At 34.5% G+C, this 19,965-nt stretch overlaps 3 protein-coding genes and 1 non-coding gene across 11 annotated transcripts; 2 read left to right on the top strand and 2 right to left on the bottom strand.

The window, feature by feature from the left end:
• Window positions 1–4,066: 4,066 nt before the first annotated feature.
• On the bottom strand, window positions 4,067–6,014 carry LOC107178383 (uncharacterized). Of its 2 annotated transcripts, XM_025102481.2 has the most exons (4): window positions 5,897–6,014; window positions 5,696–5,814; window positions 4,931–5,087; window positions 4,067–4,305 (listed from the first exon to the last, which is right to left on the bottom strand). In XM_025102481.2, exons 2-3 carry the CDS (start codon window positions 5,784–5,786, stop codon window positions 4,963–4,965), a joined length of 216 nt encoding a protein of 71 aa, XP_024958249.1. In that variant the 5' UTR covers window positions 5,787–5,814; window positions 5,897–6,014; the 3' UTR covers window positions 4,067–4,305; window positions 4,931–4,962. The 2 variants fall into 2 exon arrangements, with proteins under 2 accessions (XP_024958249.1, XP_024958248.1); XM_025102480.1 differs by lacking the exon at window positions 5,897–6,014 and having other exon boundaries at window positions 5,696–5,890.
• Window positions 6,015–7,792: 1,778 nt separating this feature from the next.
• LOC102619257 (uncharacterized) lies at window positions 7,793–12,103 on the top strand. 4 transcript variants are annotated; one of them, XM_052434885.1, is made up of 8 exons: window positions 7,793–7,988; window positions 8,744–9,157; window positions 9,650–9,770; window positions 10,259–10,571; window positions 10,875–10,947; window positions 11,224–11,314; window positions 11,388–11,467; window positions 11,587–11,698. In XM_052434885.1, exons 1-8 carry the CDS (start codon window positions 7,932–7,934, stop codon window positions 11,632–11,634), a joined length of 1,197 nt encoding a protein of 398 aa, XP_052290845.1. In that variant the 5' UTR covers window positions 7,793–7,931; the 3' UTR covers window positions 11,635–11,698. The 4 variants fall into 4 exon arrangements, 3 of the variants coding, with proteins under 3 accessions (XP_052290845.1, XP_006489182.1, XP_024958261.1); XM_006489119.4 differs by having other exon boundaries at window positions 7,800–7,988; window positions 11,646–12,103; XR_003067084.2 differs by lacking the exon at window positions 11,587–11,698 and having other exon boundaries at window positions 7,795–7,988; window positions 11,063–11,314; window positions 11,388–11,446.
• Window positions 12,104–12,203: 100 nt separating this feature from the next.
• On the bottom strand, window positions 12,204–18,118 carry LOC102618575 (uncharacterized). Of its 4 annotated transcripts, XM_006489116.4 has the most exons (10): window positions 17,725–18,112; window positions 17,470–17,637; window positions 16,642–17,055; window positions 16,206–16,262; window positions 13,735–16,022; window positions 13,378–13,647; window positions 13,182–13,262; window positions 12,933–13,044; window positions 12,782–12,848; window positions 12,204–12,576 (listed from the first exon to the last, which is right to left on the bottom strand). In XM_006489116.4, the coding sequence occupies exons 2-10, from the start codon at window positions 17,588–17,590 to the stop codon at window positions 12,480–12,482; spliced, it is 3,507 nt and encodes a 1,168-aa protein (XP_006489179.1). In that variant the 5' UTR covers window positions 17,591–17,637; window positions 17,725–18,112; the 3' UTR covers window positions 12,204–12,479. The 4 variants fall into 4 exon arrangements, with proteins under 4 accessions (XP_006489179.1, XP_052290836.1, XP_024958260.1 ...); XM_052434876.1 differs by having other exon boundaries at window positions 16,642–16,855; window positions 17,470–18,118; XM_025102492.2 differs by having other exon boundaries at window positions 16,684–17,055; window positions 17,470–18,114.
• On the top strand, window positions 17,922–17,993 carry TRNAP-AGG (transfer RNA proline (anticodon AGG)). Its single transcript has one exon. It is a non-coding gene; the product is annotated as a tRNA-Pro (tRNA).
• Window positions 18,119–19,965: the final 1,847 nt, after the last annotated feature.

A 19,965-nucleotide genomic window follows, 5' to 3' on the forward strand; every position in this document is an offset into this window, starting at 1 on the left:
ATACAAATGTCAAATGAGTTCGCTGGACTACTTTTTCTATACTTGTTCCTTAACTGTGCCATTTGAACAATCTTTTAATAAATACCCATCAAAAACTTAAATTATTCATTGTCCCCAACTTGATTCACGATTAATTTTTTAAATGTGTAAAATATTTTTCATTAAAATTCTATAGAAATAATATTAATTTTTTAAATAATTAATAATTTTATATAAATTTATTAGTTTCACTTTACATTTACAAATTTTACGTGTAATTTATAATATTTATATTTATCATAGTATTAATGTAATAATTTTCATTACGGCATTATAAAATTATTATTTACAAGTAGCGAGCGTTTATACCTTTTCGAACTGCTAAGCACAATGAGTTGCTAGCACATAATTTATTCAAAAAAAAAAAAAAGAGGAAAAACTCTGACATAATGAACGTGAAAGTATTTCTTTTTTTTTTTTTTCCTCGAAGGTTCTTCAATTTCAACGAAATAATTTCTTTGATTACAACGTTAGTAGACAACACCAACAAAACCGAGAAGATTATTTGGCAATACAAATGTCAAATCAGTTCGCTGGACTACTTTTTTCTATACTTGTTCCCTAACTGTGCCCGTTTGAACAATCTTTTAATAAATATCCATCAAAAACTTCAATTGTTCATTGTCCCCAACTTGATTCACGATTCAAACTTCAGTTCAGACCGTAATCATGCAAATTAGAAGAAAATTAGTATTATATTATAGACTTAAAGGGCTTAGGATCCAGCTAATTTCTTTTATTAATTATCATATAAATATCTTTCAAGTGGTTCCTTATGAGTTATGACAAGTTTCAGATGTCAAAAGATTATTAAAAGAAAAAAAAAACACCATAAATGACATGCTAATTCAAAATATGAAGACACGTTGATGATAGTTGATTCCCACAAGTATCTAAAGTCAATATTCGCTTAATGAAACTTATATCTGACTTCTAAAAAAGTTTATTATATAAACATTATCTTTTGCACACTCATATATACGTATTGTTTGTAACATATATATGTACACAAAATTTACAAACGTAATTGTTATTAAAAATCCTCAGCATAATGGCATTCGATGAACATATAGGATTTGCCCAAATCACTGCACGTATATATTGAATAAGTATATTTCTTTTTCCTGTAATATTTTCATCAACATATACTTTAGCACTTCCCCAGCAATCTACTAACAAGAAAAGTAAGCAAACTAACTTTATCTGTAATTTACTGAATATGATGCATGGAAATAACTTTATCATGATGCTGTATAAACTTTCAAAACAAAAAAAAAAATGATCAAAATAAGACGGATAAAGATTCATGGGTACCCAAAAGCCATGCAAGTTTCCCAAAAGAGCCTGTCTTCCATTTCATCTTTCACCTTTCTACTTATATTATTATTGATTCCAGTATCCCAGCTTGAATATTCTTCTTCGTCATCAGCAGCATCTGCCCACCATATTTTGCAGCTGCTACCCCAATTTATCTGACGGTGTTGATCAGTTGATGATCCATCACCATCGTCGTTGAATTCTTCATTCTTATGATCATGATCGTAGTCAGGACCTTCAGCTTGCATTTCAATTGTGTCACAGCTACATGATTCAGCATCGTCTTCATCTCCGGTGGCCATAACGGCGTCGCGAAGACACATTTCACACGTTAACGAATCCACCTCCGAATCTGCGCTTTCCTCCACGAGAACAAAAGAAGACACATCCATCCCACTCTTGATGTCCATTTACTCTTATCACAGAATGAATATTAATTGATCACTGTTTTATTAAGAGTGAATTTAGGTAATGAGTTGTATGACCCATCTCTCAACTTGGCCTTTATTATATGGTTGCAAGCTCGTTATTGTTCACTGTCATTGACGTGATGATGACTATTGATTACACCAACATGACACATTTTTCATTTTATTTTTACCTCTGTGGTTAAACGGCCAAATTCTCCTTTAGATTTAAGGTATACCCATCAATTTTTAGTTGATCTCCTTATTTTAAGAAATGATCTGAAATATCGTTGCTATTATTTGTCAGGTGATCAAAGTCTCAAATCAATTTTTAACTCTTTATTTGTTTAAATTTAAGTTTAAATAACTAAATAAATAAAATTATTTAAAAGTCACTGGATCAAAAATCACTTGATTCAGTTTGCGTTAATTGATTTCTAACCCTACGATGTAAAGGAAAAGTAAGTGTGGTGGTAGGTTAATTAATTATGATTCTTGCTTGAAACTCCAATTTCATTGGTGGGTTTCATTTCATGTCATCCATCCACTTGACTTTCATTTTAACGCCTGGGGAAAATCAATACGCAGCATGATCGATCAATCAATCAATCAAACTTAAATTTTGTCTCCAAACCCACTAAAATTATAGGTTTGAATGATAATGAGATTGCAATTATTAAAGTAGACACTAAAGAATATGGGATGATTATGCCCATCAATACTATAAAGATATGATAATTGTAGCTAGCTTAGCTTCTTCATTGTCACCACCGTCACAGGGATAATTCTTAGCCGTCAAAATAATTAATTGACTGTAGACTCATTTGATATATAACGCCATATGTGACGCCAAGATGACTCATTTTTTCCCCTGGGTTCTGTTGGCTAGAGTCAAAAAGTTGTAACTTGTTACCAACTTACCATAAGCAAAGGCTGGAAATTAGGTTGCTTCCTTCTCTTTTAACACATGTTTAGTCAAAAGTAATTGAATTGAAAAATAAGATAATCTCAAAAAAAAATTAATAAAAAAGATGCTCAGCGTGAGTGTCCTCAGCATATTCTAAAATTTTACCCTGCATTGATATATTTTAAAAGTTAGTTTTCTTGTCTACTATTAAAAAATAGAGAAATTATCACTGCACCATCTTTGATTTGTCTTATATTCATTTAACCACTATAAAATTCTAACATGTTTTCTGCACCACTTTTCTTTTTAAATTTGTATCAATTAACCACTTTTACACTAACACCGTTAAATAATTTAAATAAAATGACATTTTTGCCCCTAAATAAATTAAAAGATCATTTTATCTTATAAAAACTTTGAAAAATAAAAAAAATTATAATTATAAAAACGTCCCTAAATTTAATAAAAAAATAAATTCCAAATAGAGGTGCTTAGCTTATTTTTATTAAATTTAGATTTTATAAAAAAAATCTAAATTTGCTCAAAATTTTTTTAATTACTTTGGGCGAGGGCAAAATTGAGTCTAGAATTTTGAAACACCAATTACGATCACGATAATACAAAAGAGGAAATAGCTAGAAAAAGTAACGGAAATGTAATTTCCTCTTAATCTCGATAAAGAAGCTACTTCAACCACTTACACTTATAGTCCAATGCACTAATGCTTGGCCAAAGTTACGGGTTCTACCGACACATGCTGCAACATATATGACATTCAAAGCCTCTAATGATGCTTTGCTAAACATCATGATTAGCACTTAATTTTAAGATCAGGTATTAGACCCACTAGCGAATGTCTATAGTCGGATTCATTTATCAAAGCAGCTTCCAGAACAAGAGATTTAAAAAATACACGGTAACACCTGATTGATGAATCAATCAACGCCTCAATTACCACGTTGAATTCAGTGAGATTTTTCAACAGCAGTGATAGGCAAACGGTACATTGAACAGCAGTTGAAATCCACCATCAGGCCAGAATAGTAAAACACCCTCCCACCATCACGAGGATAAGGGTTCGAGTTCCCATCTCATTGACTTGTATATATTCATGTGCGTGGGATAAATCTTGTTATTATCGGGCCTAAATGGGGAGTCATTCCTAGAGTCAGTCAGAACTCTTGGCTGTGTGTTGTTGTGTACCAACTAATTTGTAGGTAATGTGCTCAAAGTCTGATCTAAAATCTTCAGATAAGGAGTTTCACTGATACACTATCCAAAAAGTGTTGCTAACTAGTAAGTATGCTGTGATTATGGATTTTCAGTTCGTTTTCTCTCATTTACTTCAGATAATATGTAAAGAATTTTAATTCTAAAGCTGCTTTGAGATTGCAAATTAAAAAAGTCCTACGCATACACGTGAGGAAAGTTCTTCTCATATTCCAAAGAAAGATGACAATCCAGTAGTAATACATGGATCGAAATAATATCACAATTTATAAGGTTAAGTCTCAATTTTTCAACAATGGAAGTCAATTCTCTGCCAAACAATACAGATATGCCTTTAAGCCTTCCAAGATGGATATTGAATCTTGGATTTATCAAGACAATCATTTGAAGCAGATTATTTCCTACCTGCAGAAAGAATCGGAATTACACTAGTGCTTGGGTATTTATGATTGTAAAAGAATAGCATAAACATTATTGCATATTGATACTGTTAATTTTAGCAAAGGAACTCAGGTCAAAGATTGGAAACTAGAAAGCCTACACGTAGAATGCAGTTAAACATTTCAATTTCTCTCTTTTCTCAATTCACAGAAAAAATGTAATTACCTCTAAATGACAGTATAAGGGCAAAAAAGAAGACAGCTTAAACAGACAACCAACTTTTAGGCAAGGGTTGATACAGCATAGAGTAAAATCAGCTATTGTCCATCTAATACATCAAGTACTACTCAACTAATCCAATGATGAAGCGATAAGTAAGAGAACTAAATAGCTGCGAACATCATCTTTTGAAGCTGAGATAGTATGTCACAACCAAAATTGAAACAGATGGCTGTTGAGCTAAATACACAATAAGGTCCTATCCAAAATTGGACCTACTGGCTAATAAAACTGATAAACGGGATGGCAATCAGAAGATTGGATACCCTAACTAATTCAAAAGCTCATAAACAAGACATGTCGGTCCTTGCACAGTCTGTACAATCAACAAATTTCAGGTTCCAATAGGTAAATCACTGAGGAAACAAACCTCATAAAATGTATTCTCCAGAACAAAATGAATTAGGAATTCCTTCTTGTTTCTGCATCACGATTTCTCCAAGGATTAAGTCCTTCTCTGATAGCCTGGGCTTCTGGGGAAGATTCCCAAGCTCGCTTCTCTGACTCCAGAACCGTTACTTTGTCATCTGCAGGACAACAAGAGCATCAATGAGACAAATGAAAATCAAATAAGAACCTTCAAATAAGACATGATCTAAATAACCTGAGGAACAAAAATACGACCAGGACAAGCATTTCATGACAATAACCACGGTCATGGAGCTGAAATTTCTCCAACGGATACCTCATCCACCATTTTTCAATCCAATGACAAGTGCAATGTTGCATTTGTGGGAAATAGCAGTTCCAATTTAACTTCCTCTGTGTCCATCTTAACATTTCCCAATGCCTAAATGATCCTTATTTTACAAAGTTGTACAGCGGCAAAAATTCAACTAGATTAACATTTTAATATTCAAACTTAGCAACAACTTTCACTTAGACCTGAAGCTCATAAACAATACACTAGTAACAATTCAACTAATTATAATGCGACATACAAACCAACCACAACTCACCAATGTATGGACAATGCAAACCATTTTAGCGGAATAACCAAGTTGAAGAACCAGGGGAATAAAACACTAATAAATAACAGGGGAATCTGAAAATAAAGGGAATTTTTTTCTTTTTGCTTTTTTCTTTTTTCAACAAACAGTTGTAAGAGAAGAAGCAGAAAGGAGGGTTCTCACACAGAAGCCGGTTTTGATCATGAACAATTCCATTGAACCTCCAACCAGAGCTGCTCCAATAGCAATCTTCAGGTACCAGTCTAAAAATTTCATTTTTCGCTGCAAGTAATGCTTGCAAACCCTAAAGTTTCAAAAACGGAGAATTTTATATAGGGGAAATTTAAAAAATTAATACAAGTTTAATAGAGTTCGAAAACTTATACCAGCACTAGGGATTTTGCAAGCAATTTGAGTACGACGTCGTTCTTCAATCAAATCCTAAACGTTTCGGATCATAAGCATGGCTGGGCCTGGGCTGGGGCTGGTGGCGGCTAGCCATTTCACAAAGGAAACGGCGTCGTTTGGGATGTCATCATGTACACCGCTGATTTTATTTTTAATTGAGTTGTACGGTTCAGATTAACACGGTAGGCATAGAGTTCGTGTCATTGATATGCTTTCTACAGCGGACATTGCCAATTTCCTTTTATTATTTTTATAATAGTCAAGAATACTTATATTCTTATTTTTAAATATATTTTTATTTATATTTATTATAGATTAAATAAATCACATGAATATAAATTAAAATAAAAAATATTTATTTTGATGTAAAAAAATTAATAATAAAATATTTTTCTTGCACTTTTTTTTATTTTATAAGCATTTTCTTATAATAAATATATAAGAAAGTTATTATAAAATGATAAGAAAATTATTATGATAAAAATTTATTATAAGAAAATTTGATGATAAATAAAAATTATTATAAAATAAATAATAAAATATTTTTCTTGTACTTTTTACATTTAATTTTAAAATATTATAAAAAATGTTTACAAAATAAAAAAGTACAAGAAAAAAATTTATTATTAATTTTTTTATATCAAACATATATTTCTTATTTTTAATACTTAATTTTATATTTAAATTTTCATTTACATGATTTATTTAATCTATAATAAAAATATATAAAAGTATATTTAAAAATAATATCATTTTCTATATTTCACACATTGTATTTCTCATTAATAAAATTGGAATTTTATTAGTTGTACCGCGGCGGCAGCCGGCAAGGCACGTGTGAAGTTGGGTATATTTATAATAAAATATCAAAGGCTCATTTTTGCGTTTGCCAACAGCTTTATGCTTATTGGTGACACCAAATAGGCAAAGTACCGTGGACCTACTACTCATCGAGAATTTGATCCCACTTTTCTCAAGAGCTACTCTCACGTTTTGGCCCACCGATTCGTTTCACTATTTTTCTTTCTTTCTTTCTTTCTTTCTGTCCAATTTTCATTATATACAGAATAATCTAAAACGTTAATGAACTATCATCTACGATTATCGCTCTTCGTTGGCAATAATTAGCATAATCAAATTGAGTTTTTATGGGCATCTATCCTTTGATTTGAACGTAGATAGATTCTATAAAGTAGATTTAAATATTTTAAAAAATACTATAATATTTTATTTACTGTATACACATTTCTTTGTATGATAAATATTATGATTCGTTGTGTTAGAGTTCATCAATGATATAAAACGAATTTCAATCATACACGTAAAGTGAAAAATAATAAATAATAAAATTATAATAAATTTTTTATTATTTATCACTTTACGTGTGGGTGTTCACGGTAGATATACTCCAGTGTACCCATAGCCTAAATATTATTATCACATCACACGAATCCAAATACTCACCGAAATTACCAAACACTGCTTTTTGTTTTTTTCAAAATATAGATAACACCACTTATATATATATTGAGAGAGAGAGAGAGAAGAGAAAATTCATATTTTAACTTCAACAAAAAGCTTGACGCGTGTCGCCGTGAAGAAGCGAGTAAGAAAATACAAATAGCTTCAGAGAGTGTGGAAGGAAACGTGAGAAACAAAAAAGCTAAAGAAACAGGTGAGTCGCGGCAAGAGGACGATGATGCTCTGCTAAGATCATCTTCACAAGTGACCATGATGTCCAAACCAGCCAGGGCCCACCGTCCTGTCTTTCTCAAACTCTCATGTCGTTTTCCACTTAAGTAGTATTGAGTACGGACCACGCCTTATTATATTTTTTGGTTTTATTTATTAATATTATTATGTCATGGTATAAAATAATTTGTTACTCTAATTTCTTAGCATAATAATAATAATAAATCTGCATGCCTCTTTTATCTTTCTTCGATATTTGTCGGTCGGTGGTCTCTTCTTCTGAGCTTTGTAATTGCTTCTCCGAAGACTGTGAACTCCAGCATGCAGTCAGTTCAATCACAAGCAGTCACTACTGAAGCTGCGGAGGTTTCCACTCAGGTTGGTTAGTTTTTTTTTTTTGGTTCAGTTTTCATAGTTATGTTTATTTATGTACTGTATTTTCTAAAGATTATTATTATTTTTTTTTTTTATGATTGAAAATTTCCATGTTTTGTTCTTTGTGTCAATTTTTTTTCCCCCCTTAACGGGGTGTTGTCCTATTGATGCTGATTTGTCATGAATTATCTGTGGTATTCGTAGTTTAATGTATTTGGAGGCTGAGATTATGATGTTCAGGTTTGATGGATTTGTTAGAAATGTTGCCCAGCAACCATTTTTGTTTTTGGTCATCGGTTGATTTTCAAAATTGTAGTTGATAGTTATCCTATCTTGCAAATCCTCATCTCCTTGGAAGAAATTGAAAGCTTTAAGGATTTGTCTTCGGGCTAGTTGAAAGTTATTGAACTCGAGTGAAGCAATCTCAAACGATTCTTTGCTAATCATTGTTAGGCAATTTACTCTTTGTGTTCGACTTTCAGCTATTTTAAACAATTGAACATTTTTCATCTTGATGTAGACTAGTTCGATAAAGAATGGTAAGAAGCAGTAATGTTTCTGCGTAGGTTGAATTAGCAATACAGATTATCCTCTCAACCATTAAAAGGAAATGAGTTAGCGATTTGCATCTCGTGCATGGCAATTTTCTGGTTTTGTGAACAGCATACCCTCGTGGAGTTTGTTTTGATATAGCATATTTTATGGGAGACTATATCCAAAATGAGTTGAGATGGTGTTGTAATGTTTGTTACATGCAGGCTGATATCCAAATTGAGGGCCCATCAAATGAAGAGACTTCAAATCCAGGACCAAGTGGGAGGCGCCCAGATCTTTCACTTCAAGTTCCTCCTAGACCACTAGGTTTTGTTAGTAGTAGGACTGGAAGGCCTTCACTCCAGTCTCAACATTCCTGTAAAGGTAGTTTATCACCAGGAGGCTTATTGCGGGGTTTAAGCTTTAAGAAGAAAGGTATCGTATCTGATGGTGAAAGAAGCTCCCTCCTAAGTTCTGACTCTCAGACTTCTCCTGGAAGTCCTATTATAGCCAGAATCACATCTGCTTTTTCTTGGCAAAGATGTACATCTCTTCCTGTTACACCTGCATCAAATTTGTCCCCATCAATTTCCACGCCTGCTTCAGCAAGGACATCTGGTGAACAGCATAAAGCAAATGTAAGTTGTATATGTTATGTACTTTTTTTTTTTGGTTGCTTTGTATTTATGATGGTTTTGAATATCTCTCTAATTGTTTTTTAGTCTTGGAATCGTTGGTTTTTCACCGAAATAAATTGTATCTTGGTTTGGAAAAGCTGTTCAAACACATCTTTCATATCATGTTTAATCGAAAAAGGGCATATATTCCTCCTGTCCAACTTGCGGGAAACTAGTAGAATTGCTGCATCCAATATGATGGAACCTTCTTCTCCTTTTGTCCCCAGCTAATCAATGGTGTTCCTTAGGTAATGACAGCTAGGTTCAATATTCTAGTTTAATAAATACAGCATGCTTTCTACTATGCAATGAGGTTGTGATTTTATTTTTTTCCATGCCTTCTTTAATGGTTTTTCCTTGAATATATGTAAAAAAATCAGGGCAGTTCCAAGTCAGTGACCTAAAAAACTTCATGTAGAGTACTTTAAAATAGTTGTCTTCAATTTCGTGCAGAAAGGAACAGCACCTACTGCAGTTTCAAGGTCCCTGTCTGTGCCTGGAAGAAACATTGTCATTGTAAGATCAGTATCTTTGCCTACTCGTAGAGATCATGTCCAGACAGATACTAGTGATGGTATGCAAAATTGAAAGTACACTCCTTTTCTCTTGTTCATGTAATTTCTTGAGCTTATAAAGTTAAAGGACTTTGTCTGATCTGTGCCATCTATCAGAAAATGGAGTCAAAAGATGATATTACATTGTTTTTAAAAGCCGTTAAATGTTGATTTTTTTTAGTGCTCGTCATAGTTTTTATATATTAAGTTGGGATGCATCAACTCATTTATTTATCTCTAAGATCTATATGTACGAGTGCATGCAAAGTTATATATATAAGCTTTTCGACATGTATCTTATGTAGATCGTCTTGAATTCTAAGTTGGTAGTCTAGTACTTTTGGACACCCGAATGGATCTTATTGTTGTTCACTCTATTTTCGTTTGTTCTACTTATTCCAGACTCATAGGCCAAATCCCTATAAGCAGTCGATAAAAATTTCATATCCATGCTTGTTGCTTTTTGCTCTATGAATCTCCCAGTAACTTAAGCTTCTTTGTGAGGCAGATCAAATAGTTCCTGCTCCAATGGAAAATAATGATGAGGAGATTGCTGAAGAGGAAGCAGTGTGCAGGATCTGTCTTGATATATGTGAAGAAGGAAATACACTCAAAATGGAATGCAGTTGCAAAGGTGCCCTTAGACTTGTACACGAAGAATGTGCAATCAGGTGGTTTTCCACGAAAGGCAACAAAAATTGCGAAGTGTGTGGGAAAGAGGTTCAAAACTTGCCGGTAACTTTGCTACGGATGTCAAGCTCTGCCCAAAGGGACAATAGACGTAATCACAGTCAACAGACTATGCATTCTCGATCAGTAAGGTAATATAATGTGAGAACCATGGTGTTGTATATAATTTTCTTACCACTAATCATGGTTCAATGACATCTGAGACACTTTAGTCTTTCAGATTGGCTTCAGTCAAAATTCATACTTAAGACATCTTTTTCAACATTAAGTTTGTGTCAATCTTTGCTCAAGTCTTTGGCATTATACCACTAGTGGAATTTTTATTTTGTAACTTTTTTTTCCCTCAATCTTTTTATTTCTTTTAACTATCAGTCACTTTTCTGTGAAACTGGCCCCTTTTTTTCTGCTAATTTTGATCAAATTTATGTATGCAGTGCCTGGCAGGATTTTGTGGTGCTTGTCCTAATTAGCACAATATGTTACTTCTTCTTCCTCGAGCAAATATTGGTATTGCCCTTTCGCTATGAGAGAAAACTTAGAAAGGACAATTTGATGATTCCTATTTGTTACAACTTGTCTTTTCTCATTTTAATCTTGTTGTATGCCATCAAAACTCATTTAGATTGAAGTAGGACTGAGTAGAATAAGGCAGGATAAGATCAAAACTACAAGAAGATGCGTGGATCCTTGAGAAGAGGAATGCAGCTGGTTCCAATTATTACAATCATTTGGATGTTCTAACACTGGTATGACAATATTAACTGTCTGTTTTATGATTTTCAGATTCATGACTTGAAGACCCAAGCAATTGTACTTGCAGCACCATTTGCATTTACATTGGGCATTTTATCCTCTATCTTCGCGGTGATTTTAGGTACATCTGAGGTCAGAATTAACATTTTCTGCATGAGGTGACTGTCTCAATATATGTCTCTTTTGACTTGCAGCAATCAGGGAGTATATATGGACCTATGCGGCTCTTGAGTTTGCCCTTGTGGCCATTGCTGTTCATTTACTCTATACCATTGTGAGTAATGCTATCTTGAAGCAATTTCATGCATAATGGATGTGTTATCTCACTCTTTGCTGTTGATGCCGTCTCCTCTCTCTCTCTCTCTCTCTCTCTCTCTCTCTCTCTCATGAAAGCTTCCTTATTTCAACTTCGTAAGCAATGGATTAGAGATAGCCTTTTGATAATTTTGCAGCTTCATCTGAAGGCCATTTATGCAATATTGCTTTCATCACTTTTGGGTTTTGGAGCTGCAATGAGCCTCAACTCATTGTATATTCAATATTTTACCTGGCGTGTTCGGGTTGCCGCAGAGAACTCTAATCCAGTCTAACAAATCATAAAATACCAGGCGCAAGAGAAACAAGATCCAGCCCTTTTGGGATATTAGTTTCCGATGAATTGGTGGTTCACGTATTCATTACTCGGGAAGCAAGGTCAAGACCAATTCAAGAAGAGGGGAAGAAGATTTGAGTGGTATCATACACTAAATTTTGTACACGTGCGATTTTATGGCATGTTATGAATGAAAGATAAGTGGTAATATGTTAAAATGTAGAGTGTACTGCCCTTAATGCATTCCTCATGATCACTTGTGTAAAGTAATTTGACATAATTATGGTACATTATCAGGACCCGTTTGTTGTGTGACTATCTTTAATTCTTGTTTTGACAACAAGCATTTTCCTATTATGTTGAGAATTATGGTGAGCTCTCAGCTAATAGAATTTATTTTATCAAACACAAAAATATCTGGGAAACATGCGTCGCATCCATCAACTAAAACCTGGACTTGCAGCCATTCGTTCATACAAAGAAATGTAAAATAATGAAACCAAAAAAGTAAAATCGGACTTACGATGCTCTATACATTCTCGCCTTTATTATGCGCTTAAAACATACTTACAAGCGTGGAACTAAACCCACAAAAGTGAGTTATATTTACATATCACTGCACAGCTAACGAAAAATTTGCAATCAGTCAGCTGCTGGCGTAAATGAGAACACTGGACGGGTCAAGATGTCCTTTCTATCTGAGCTTTGTCACGGGATGAAACTTATGGCCATCTTTTCTGAGCCATATGGTAGAACGAGTTCTCTTAACATTATCCACAAAGAGACGATGCCTGTCGTGTAAATATAGCATGTATTAGGAAAGAAACAGATGTAAACATTCCTTCAGTAAAATACAATTCAAATTTTGACATTCATGAATATTTCAATCATTAGCACTCACCTCTTAGACCACCAATAAATATTGTAGGATACCACCTAACTAACAATCTGATTTAAAATTTCAAATCAGTGAATAAAACAATAAACATATAATACCTTTCATACTCCAGCTTCTGAGTAACCATGCCATTCAAGAGCAGCTCTGAACTATAAACTGCTGCCCCTGCAAGTATATAAGGAGATGGTGAAAAACTCTTCTCGAAGTCAGCATAATTTTTTAATGAGAGCACTATTATACAGTGCTGACCTTTTTCAAGGAAAGGTTCGCAGATTTCGTAATCTTCTTCACAAGATAGAATCAATAAATCATCTGGGAGTTTATCATCCTTCAAAGCAGATCTGCCTAATCTCTCCACAGCCTGAAAAACATTTTGGCATCAGAAACATATTGGGTTGCGCTACATAGAAGCTGCTTCAGGAAGGGGAAAGAGAACAAGCTTGATACTAGCATAACACAGCTGAACATATTGAAAGAATTTTCCAGGCAACCAAATACCTGACCATGGACTGACTTAATCAAACTTGAAATTGTTTCTTTACTGGGCTTTATATTTGGGGTAATTAGAACTCTTTGATCCTGCACAAATATTGCTATAGTGAGATGAAAAAATAAATGAACAAATAACAGAAAAAATAAATGAACAAATAACAGCCAATGAGACAGAAAATCCAACATTAGTTAAACATTTTACTTTTAATAGCGGATGCTTGCGTGCACGTGCCAAAGAAGCTGGCATGCTGAAACCAAACTCCTTTTCCTTTTTAGTATCACGGAGCAGGTAAGATTCTTCATCAATGTGAATCTTAACCTGCGCAATGCTCTCAAGCCATAAATGAGTCACCACTGGTTTGCCAGAAGCAATTGCTTCTAACATATTTCTTGTGCGAACAAATATATCTGTTACGAAATGTGTTGCATCGGTAATTGAACTCACTTCAGCAGCTCCTAAACGATCCAAGATCTGCTAGACAAGACCATCAGACAAGACATTGGTGAAATTACCTCATATTATCTGCTTTAAGAAACCAATGAAACCACAACCAAGTACCTTTTTCTGCTGCTTAATTATATCCTCATCCAGGTGGTGGCTGAACAAAACTCGAATACTAGCCATATCCCTCCTCTTCCTCAGATCTTTCAATGGAGAAAGAGGTTCTGGCTCTGTGGCAATTAGCCGATTGATTTCTTTAACAAGGCATGATTTGGCCAGGTTCTTCCTGCATGATTGCTTAATATATCCATTACCCATACAAACAGGTGATGCAGCATTAACAGGTGTTATGCAGTTTGCAGGAGAAGTACATGCTGACTCCAATGCTTCACATTGCTCTCTCGGTGATTTATCCAACCTGCTATTCATTTCTGCATTTTCAGCAGATGGCTGGGAATCTACGACAATCTTTCCATCCGAGTGGTTTGGTGTTTTTGAGCATTTAAAATCTTTAGATTTCACTTTCACATTCATACCAGCAGAACAACCACTAACCTGAACTGACAAGTTTCGACGTGATCTTCTTCCTCTTGGGTACCTCAATCCATCAACACCATTATTCATAGCTGTTAACTCCAGATCCAATTTCTCAGGTTGACTTGGTTTGGTACTTTTGAGTTCTCCAAATTGATTGGAGCTCAATTTAGAATGTTTCTTTTTGAGATGCATCACTTCAGATGCCTCAACATCTTTATTGCAGGTTACATTCTCTTCAAAAGCGCCCACCTCCATTAGATGGTTAGCATCGTGTATACAGTAATCAAGGATCTGGTCGGTCATTTTCAATTGAATTACTGCCTTGGAACTCCTAGTACGAAAAGCAATGGGTGTTGAGGCACTGAGAGCCTTGGCTATCTTCTGCTTCTTGATTGAGTGATCTGCATTTTGTGTCTCAGTTCTTAAACATCTGTTGAACTCTTTTGGTTGGCAGCTCTCTAAAAACCCATCTTCATTTCTTTGCCCAATAATCCCAGAAGACACTCTGTCCATGTTTTTGCTTCCATTGATGGTAGAGTTCTGTTCATCCATTGACTTAACTCTTCTCTTGTTGAGAGTTACCAGTTCCCTGTCACATTTCTCACTGATATTCTTGAAATTTTTCACAGAATTATCTGGAGAGCACCTACTTATTTCAGTGCCACTCTTTGATTTCCTTTTTTGTCTTGTAGCAACACCAACACCTGAAAGACGTACCCTTTTCTGGGATGAGGATTGCTTCAATGAAACTCTACTCTTAGATTTTCCTCTGGAAGAACCCTCAGCAGAGTGCTTAGAATTGCTTTGTAAACAATTGACATCGTGATTAGCAATTCCTTCTCCAGAAAGTAAGGCTTCCATAGCTTCAGCCGCCAATTGAGTATCAGGACCAACATTTAAAATCTGTGACACGTCTGTCTTACCAACAGCAGCATCCGGTTGTCCTCTTGAGGAATCTGCATTAAGCCGTTCATCCAACTCACTTAGAAGGTTCTTTTCAACAATTAATTGAGCTTCTTCTGCCTTCTTTTCATTCTTTTTTATGTTATTGAAAGTTACTCTTGAATCAGACCGCATCGTAATTCCATCATGTACATCTTGTTGTTCTCCATTCCCATCCAAATCAAATTTCCTCTTTTTAAGCTGCCGGGGTTCTGTTAAAGATCTTTGTGCATGATACGCAGTTCCAAAAAATTCGTCCTTCCTTCTGCAAAATAAATCTCCCCCTCCTTCATCTTCATGGCTATCATCCCAGTCATAAATCCCTGTTTTTCCAGCTTTGCTTCTATCATTGGATTTTTTGGCCAAACTTTGAGGCCCTTTTGCAGTTGAAACAGGTTTTGATTTTCCCCCTTTACTCTTTCCAAGGTCAACTTCATGATCAAAATCCACAAAATTATTCTTCTCAATAAACTGTTCTACAAATGTAAGTGCATTGGCTTCAGAGAACTCTCCAGGTTCTTGGGAGTCAACATAGCTTAGCCCGGCCAACTCATCATCATTAACAGGAAACTGAAGCAAGTTTTCTCCTCCAGCAGCATTATCACCATTGTTTGGAAGTCCTTTGTCTTGAGAAACTGAATCCTCAGTAAAGAGTTTTCTCACTGTAGAGGAACCAACCCTGCAACTGTTACCATTTCTTAATCCCTTCTCTGTCTCATTGTCTTTCAAATCATGAATGTTATCAATTTCCTCCACAACTTTCGGTTCTGATCCATCATTTCTAACAGCATCTTGATCTGGAGACAGATCAGCAGACTGGACAAAACAAGAATCGATACTGATTTCCTTTGAAGCCATACTACGAGCTGCTAGACCAGAGGCACGTAAAGACGCTGCTCGAATTGAAGTAAACCTGCGCACAGATCCTGAGCAAGCAACACAACAAATATAAAACGGCAACTTCACACCAAGACAGCATTTAAGCAGAAAGTCAAATGACAAGCAAACATTCCATACAACGAGAATTAATTCGTACTGAGTACAATGAGGAAAAATAAAAAATAACTGCAATAAATGATATAATCTAGTGTATTCGGTATAACACATACCAGGTTCTGAACGCGGAGTGCTTTGAAAAACTGGTCTTAGGGTACAATCATGGGATCCTGAATGATATGAAGGAAATAACAAACTCAGATATAATGGTAAGCAACAACTTTATGCAGGCAATCTCCCAAGTGTCAACTGACATTTCTGGTTAAATTCCTGAGTCTTAACAGATACACCGGTAAAAAAATCAGTCTTGAAGAATTGAGAACCAATTTCTAGCAGAAAAAGTTAAAAAAAAAAAAAAAAACTGAATATCTGACTGAATGCATCAAATAGGAATTCTTTCACTTTCCTTTTCATCACATAATATCTTCTTTTTGACAGGTAAGGAATGAAGTAGGAGAATAAACCAAAGCATGTAATCCCAACATAATTTCCATAACCTTAAAAACTGAGGTATTCATAAGATTGATCCCAAAAAATGAGAACACTCACCTAAATTTGAACCATCACGTTGCTCTCTTAAATCCTTCTCACCTTGTTCACAAATTGAGGTGCACTGTGTCTTCTCTTGCTCTAATGATTGATTGCAACCTCTTCTTGCTGAATCTTCATCAGGCATGCCCTCACCGTCACGCAGAACTTCAGTTCTACCAGATCCTTCATTGTCACTATCATTGGCAACTCCATAATCAAACTCATCCAACAACTGTGTTTCCATATTTTCAATGTCATTAAAAAAATCCAATGCTTGAGTCTCATCTCCAAGGTACAATGCTTGTGTTTCATCACCAAGGTTCCATGCTTGAGTTTCATAATCACCTACTACTTGAGTTTCAAATGTATCTTCAACAGGAACCGTATCATAAATATTTAACTGATAATTGTTGCCATCTTCAACTTTTTCACCTAAATTATTTAAGGGACACTCATTATTCTATCACGCAAGGGAAGAACCCAAAACATACAAATATTGTCAACATATGCAATTTTACATTGCCGACTAATCAAAAGCTCAAATGATTTTTTTTTTGAATTTTTTTTAAAAAAATCAACCACTTCACTGAAATGAATATACACAATTTTCTCCAGCCTGATTGAGTAGACAGTTGTGAATAATCAAACTAAGCAACACATTGACACCAAATCAAAACCCAAAATGTAGAATCTTCTCCTTTAACGATCATTATACCAAAAGGAAACCAATTAATCTAAACTAATTGAATAAAAGTTTCTCCTTTTTCGACGATTATGAAAAATTTACTCTAAAAGCACAAAACTTTAGAATAAATGTCAACAAAAATAGAAATTTAGAACAATTACCAGGTGATGGAGGAGGTGAAAACTGGGAATCAAAGACTTGAGTGTCTGCACGGGCGAAAACGTCATTTGGGTTCGTTTTGCTTGAATCATTTGGAGAATCACCGTCACCAAGAGAGCCCATTCTCAGTTCACCCGAGAGCAAAACAAAGCCAAATTCACATAAAAACCCTAGTAAAGGAGAGATTTTTCACAGTACAGACTGAAATAAGCAAGATCATTGCAATAAAAAAATGTAGATCAAATTTTAAAACTTACTGAGAGAGAGAGAAGGCGGGGAATTGTGGTCAGGACTTGGGATTAGGGTTTGATAGGAGCGGTGAATTTTGGAGGGAAAATTGAGGCAATTGGTGTCTGCTTTAGGCCTCCCGCTTTATCTCCAGCGATAGAAACAGTAAAGGTCAAGTCCTTTTTTGATATGGTTTATAGAATGTATTAGCATTAGAGACAACAGAGGGCATTTGGTCTAGTGGTATGATTCTCGCTTAGGGTGCGAGAGGTCCCGAGTTCAATTCTCGGAATGCCCCGCCATCAGATTGAATTGGATAAATTTTAGTCAATTTTGCAAGTTCCGAATTTATGGCTATGGCTTCACAAGATCTTTCGTTTACCGGATTCCGTTTACCATTCCAGACCAGTAAGAGCGGCAAGTTGAGGGCAACATGGAAGGAAAGAAGCCAGCAGTTTTGAACCCACTTGTGGTGGGGGAGTACAGAAGAATACTTGCTGCTTTCTGTGTTATCGTACGTTTATTTTTATTAATTTAGCCAAGCCTTTAATTTATGCAATAGCCTTTTTCATATGCTAGATTGCCTCCTGCATCCAGTAGTGCCCTCTTGAAAGATTAATTATTAGCCCGTTTGGTAGTGTGGTGAAGTAGTTGAGTTGTCAAAATCTAACTATTAAAGTGTTTGATAACATTTATAGCTGAGCTTTGGTAGTTTAACAAAAAAAAATTTTTTAATTTTTACTCCACAATTGTAGTTTTTACCCGCAGCAACTGCAACTTAAAATCTACAGCACTCTACTCTCAAACGCATCATATGTCATGTGTACCACCTCTGTCCGCATCTGTTTTGACCGCAGCAGAGGAGTCCAGTTTGCTGATCAAATTCGAAAGGGCTAATTATTTATAGATTCCACTGATTCATTAGAAGATACCTGATGGGTGTTTGTTTACCCTATACCGTTCCTTATTAGCAGTCAAAGCCAGTGGGGAGCTGCGCTTGAAATGTATCCTTGCTTTCGGGGCGTTTGCTTTGCCCGAATGCACCTTCTTCTCGGGTTCGATAATCCAACTTTGATCTTGTAATTTTCTCGTAAATTATCACTTATCAAATTGTCTTGCTGTCTACCATCTCATATGCTACGTATTTTTCCTCAACTATATATCCAGGTTTATGGTGTCTTCACTTAACGTGATTCGTGATTTGTGAAGAATATGTAGTCATTGCTTCTTAGTTTGGAAATCCACAACATATTGATTAATGCTTTAGTTTTGCCATTGCCCAAGAGCGCAAAGTTGCATACGTTAGTTTTGCCATATAAATATACCATAATATATTGGGGACTTGAAATCCACAAATTTCATTTTTTTTTTTTTAATATTTGTTGTATATGAGATTTTTTTAAGAACACTACAGATTTAAAAAAAATCAAGTCATGGGATATATTCTTTCTTAAAGTTATTATTAAAAACGTATGTTTATTTTTTTTTTTTTGAAAGAAAAAACGTATGTTTATCAATTAACTTGTGATAGCATTGGATATGAAATTAAAAAAAAAAAAAGTATAAAATCCTCTTGAGGGCAAAATATTATTAAAAAAGTGAATTAACAATGGGCTGGGTAGAACTAAACTCACTCAAAAAAAATAATAATAAATTGGTTCGGTTCAATTTTCAGGTTCTGTTTAGGCAGTTTTTCCTTAAAATTGGAACAGAATTAAAAAAAAGTCATTAACATTTTTTTAATATTAATATAGCGCCAAGCATGATTTAAGAGGACATAAGAAAATAAAAGAAATAAAAAAAGTTAAATTTTGTAAGAAAATTAAATAAAATTATAAATATCTAAAGGATATGATGGAAAGATTTGATTATGATTCGATTCTTTTTTTGGTTCTATTCTTATCGACTCTTTAGAATTTAATACTGAATTGAAATTTTTCATTCAGCCTGATACCAACCCATTGCTCACTCCTATTAGCATTTAGCAGTCAACGTTACTTTGAAAAAACAATTGTTGTAAAATTATATTTTGAAGACTATAAGTCATCTATTTTTCATGAACATTAATGCTAATACTTAATTCTACATTTATCAATTGATAATCAAAATGGACTATAATTAAAATAGACTATAATTCGAGTAAGATTAACTGTAGGAATAATAATTGGAATAGACTATCTTATTCCCATTAATATGTTTACTTTGTTTAGGAATCGAAATGGATTGTTATGAGTTGTCAAAATGTCGATAGTTAATTATTGTCTTTAGTA

This window comes from Citrus sinensis, chromosome 1, assembly GCF_022201045.2.
Source record: "Citrus sinensis cultivar Valencia sweet orange chromosome 1, DVS_A1.0, whole genome shotgun sequence".
NCBI classification, from domain to species: Eukaryota; Viridiplantae; Streptophyta; class Magnoliopsida; order Sapindales; family Rutaceae; genus Citrus; species Citrus sinensis.